A 4,064-nucleotide genomic window follows, 5' to 3' on the forward strand; every position below is an offset into this window, starting at 1 on the left:
CTCTCCAGAGGCAGGGGCATGGACCAAACAGCCTCTCTGAAGCCCTCCAACAGATGTGACTTGATTCCTGGCCATGTGCTAGGTACTGCCTTAGGAGCTACAGAGAACCCTGGGAGACCTGAGACTGTCCCAGCCATCAAGGAGACAGTAATGACAGCCTCCGTGAATTGCAGCTGCATTCCCAATCTCAAATGCCTGTAGGAAATAAGCCAGTAACAGAAAGGCATCAAGCGGGCATCCAGTAAGGCAATAGGAAATGGTGGAGACTGTGGCAAAGAGAACCATTCTCTTTCTAGAAGGGATAGCTGCTTTCTCCTCTAATCAGTTGTTGAGCAGGAATAGAGGCCTGATGTGACCAAAGAAACCAGAAATCCACATTTTCTGCTGTTATGTACATGTTGGTAACAAACTCAACATATTTTTAAAATAGCTACTGTACAAGCCAAATCAGTATGGGCTGTGGCTCCAAGTAGTACGCTTCCCTCCACCTCGCCTGAGATGAGCTGCTCTGCCTGACCAGGGGGCAGCCTGGAATGTGGGTACAGGGAGGGAGGCCGGGCAGAGAGAGCGCCAGCCTCACCGCCTCCACTGGCCTCTTCAGGTACCTGGTCACCGAGGGCCAGATCTTCATCCTCTTCATCTTCACCTTCTTCGCCATGCTGGCCCTCGTCCTGCACCAGAAGCGCAAGTGCCTCTTCCTGGACAGCAACGGCCTCTTCCTCTTTTATTCCTTCGCCCTCACCCTCCTGCTTGTGGCGCTGTGGGTCGCCTGGCTGTGGAATGACCCTGTACTCAGGAAGAAGTACCCGGGTGTCATCTATGTCCCTGAGCCCTGGGCCTTCTACACCCTCCATGTCAGCAGCCGACGCTGAGTCCCCGGCACCAGCCATTCAGCAGTGCTCTGCCTGGTGGGCGATGGGCCAGAGAGTGTGTCTGAGCAGGGAGTGTATGTGTGTGTGTGTGTGCGTGTGTGCGCCTACGTGTGTATCTGCCCGTGTGTGTGCAGTTGTAACACAGGGATACACATTGTGCACATGGATGGGATGTGTGTATGTGTGTGTAACTGGTAACTGAGAACACGTGCACAAGGACAGGTTGTGTGCGTGTGTGTGTGTGCACACACACGTGCACACACATATGTACAGAGTGCCTCATTGCAATATGCAATTATGTGGATCAAGTTTCTCTTTTGGTTTGGATCTTTTCAGGCTGGGCTATAGTTTGAAGCCGTATGTCCAGGCCAAGGTCTGGGCCCTGCCCTCTCGTGCATCTGACTGGAGTGGGTCACTCTCACTGCTCAGGGCTGGTGTCTTCCTAGGGAGGCTTCTGGTAGCCATGCTGAGTAGGCCTGGTGGGCGGGGCAGCAGCCATGAGGCGACTGGTCTTGTCTTCTGCCACCAGGCTCACCCCTCAGACCTGCCCTGACCCTGGAGGCCCGATGACAAAGGTTAAGTTAACTTCCTGCAAATTCTTGAACAAAGCACATCCCTCCTCTGGGCCTCCTTTGCACTGGCTGGGACCTAGGCCCAAAGTGTGTCTGTGGGCTGGTTGTTGGGGCAGCCTTGGGATGGACGGATCGTTCTCTCCTGTCACCGCCCTCTGCTACTCCGGGAAGTATATGTGCGCCGCAGATCCTCACCCAAACTCACGTCACGTGGAGTGCTGCACTGCCCCGACCCTGGAGAGCCAGAGGCCAGCCCACTCCCCTGACTGCCGTTTCCCTCTGCCCGAAGCTGTCTCCCTGCTGCTCACCGTAACTGTGGCACCCTTTCCTGGCACCCTGACCAGGAGGTCTGAGCTGCAGCTGAATGCTGCATTCTCAAACACTTGCAGTGTGCCCTGAGCCCCATTATAGGGCCAGGGGACCTTTGGAGGATGTTAGGAGGGGGATCTGGAGGCTCTCCCCCAGAGACCTTGTCTTAACCTGAATCTCATGCCTTCTGCTCGCAGTCCTGCTTCCAGAAAAAGGAAGCTTCATTCCCAGTAGGGAATGAAGTGCCCACCTCCCCCCGGGTCTTGGGGCCAGATCTGCCCACACAGCTGCCCGCACCAGTCTCATTTTCCAGCCAGTGCTGGCTCGGTGAGCTTGTGGATCTCAGGGGGCCTCCTACCTTGCCTTCCCCAGGCCCTGCCTCCTCTCCTGTGTTCTCAGGGAGCCCCGTGCCTCGGATGCTCCTTTCATGTTGGGGTCCCTTAGCAGCCCCCTTAGAGGTCCCCAGCCCCGGGTCCCACAGGCAGAGGTGTGAATAAAGACCAGTGTGGAGCCCAACCTGGCTGGTGGCTGCTGCTTGCTTCGTGTGTGAATTTGGGCAGCAGGAGGGAGTTCCCTGGGGCAGGGGAGAAAGTGGCTGGTGTGAGGCCTGTCAGTGGCTGAGAGCAGGCGCCACCACTGCCCACTGGCCATCCGTGCCACCCCGTGGGATGCTGGGGGTGGGGGACAAGAAGGGCTTCTCCCAGTCGGTCCCAGCTCTCTTCAGAGAAGTCTGGGGCATATGGGGAGTGGGGAGCCAGGAGAGAGCCTCTCCAGGCCTGCCTCTCAGAGATGGCCCCTCAGGCCTCCCAGCTGCACTGCCAGCCCATTCCAGAGGCTGAAACAGAGAAAGATGCCCTTTGGGGGGAGGTGGGGAGTCAGATTTGTTGGAGGTTGGCCCTGAGCCTTGGGCAAGTCACTTACTCCCTCGACATCTCAGACTCACCACCAGGGGCTCCTGTTAGCAGACAGCACAGGAAGGGCCATGCTGGACAGGAGACATTCGATGCTGGCATGGTCGGAGGCTGTGCCCCCACCAGCCCAGCAATCTCGCCGGATCCCTTCCTTGCCTCAAGGACACTTCTCCTTCCACCCGCGTCTCTGGCCGGTTCTGCACAGCAAGACTTGCTGGGTGTCTTATGAGCAGGCACAGGCCTGGTCACGTGGGGCCTGAAGCTCATACAACTTGTGGGGAGGGCAGTCCTTGATAAGAAAACAGGAAAAAAAAAATGAATAAAAAATTAAGTATGAGGGGCACCTGGGGGGGTGCTCAGTCAGTTAAGTGTCTAACTCTTGAGCTCAGGGTCATGAAGCAGAGCCCTGCGTTGGGCTCTGCACTTAGCTGAGAGTCTGCTTCGGGGTCTCCCTGCCCCTCCCCCCACCCCAGGGCATGCTTGCTCTTGGTCTCTCTGTCTCTCTCTGTCCGTTTCTCTCTAAAATAAATAAACTGTAAAAAAAAAAAAAAATAGGTATGAAAGTGAATGTTTAGAATGATTTCGTGTCCCCCTTGACCGGGATCTCTTTGGGCAGTTTGCCCAAAAGAGTTTGCTGGAAACATGTCCCTAGAAATACTTCTTAACTGCAACCTGGCTTCACTGCACCTTGCTGACTGGAGGCAAGTGGTTCTCAAAGTGTGGCCCTGACTGGCAGCATCAGGATGGCAGAAGAAAATACAAATTCTTGTCCCATTCTAACAGCCGCATCAGAAGGTGGTGATGGGGCCCTTCAGGGGAACGAAGTCTCGGCCCCAGGCGGTATTGGAGGGGCTTTCTGTTTTTCACATTGAGTTGAAGGAAGCCCTTCTTGTCCCCCACCCCCAGCATCCCACAGGGTGGCACAGATGGCCAGTGGGCAGTGGTGGCGCCTGCTCTCAGCCACTGACAGTAGAAGTATAGCAGACACAGGATACAGTGAAGTTCATAGCTCCATGGATTTTTGTAGGGACCCCTCGTGGAGCCAACCCTCACAAGCAGGTGTTTTGGATCATGCACTGACCTCGATGCAAGAAAATACCTTGTCTCCCCCATAAGCTCCAACCCAAACACAGGGTCATTCTGAGCAAACACTCTGGCCTGGGCCCCCTTGGGGGCCTCCCCACAAACCTCAGCTCTGTCCCCTACCCCCCTCCCCACCACCACTGGCCTCCAAGTCCCCGCCTGACTTTGCCTCACTTCTCCCCACAAGGCTGCCAGCAGAAGCTCCCTCCTGTCCCACCTCCTGTGTCCCCCAACAGAGAGGAGTCAAATCCCCCAGCTGAAATTCTCTGGGTCTAGAAACAGATGTGAAGAGGTGACTCAGGAGACACTATTTTGGA

General features: G+C 55.9%; 1 protein-coding gene across 1 annotated transcript in view; it reads left to right on the plus strand.

The window, feature by feature from the left end:
- CLN6 (CLN6 transmembrane ER protein) overlaps nt 1-3,216 on the plus strand; it is a 19,972-nt gene extending 16,756 nt beyond the window's left edge. Inside the window, exon 6 of the mRNA XM_082737015.1 lies at nt 602-3,216. Within this exon, the coding sequence (XP_082593141.1) occupies nt 602-872 (271 nt within the window). The 3' untranslated portion in view covers nt 873-3,216. The remainder of the gene's footprint in view (nt 1-601) is intronic.
- The last annotated feature ends 848 nt before the right edge of the window (nt 3,217-4,064 follow it).

The sequence above is a fragment of the Mustela nivalis genome, assembly GCF_964662115.1.
Source record: "Mustela nivalis genome assembly, chromosome: 6".
NCBI classification, from domain to species: domain Eukaryota; kingdom Metazoa; phylum Chordata; class Mammalia; order Carnivora; family Mustelidae; genus Mustela; species Mustela nivalis.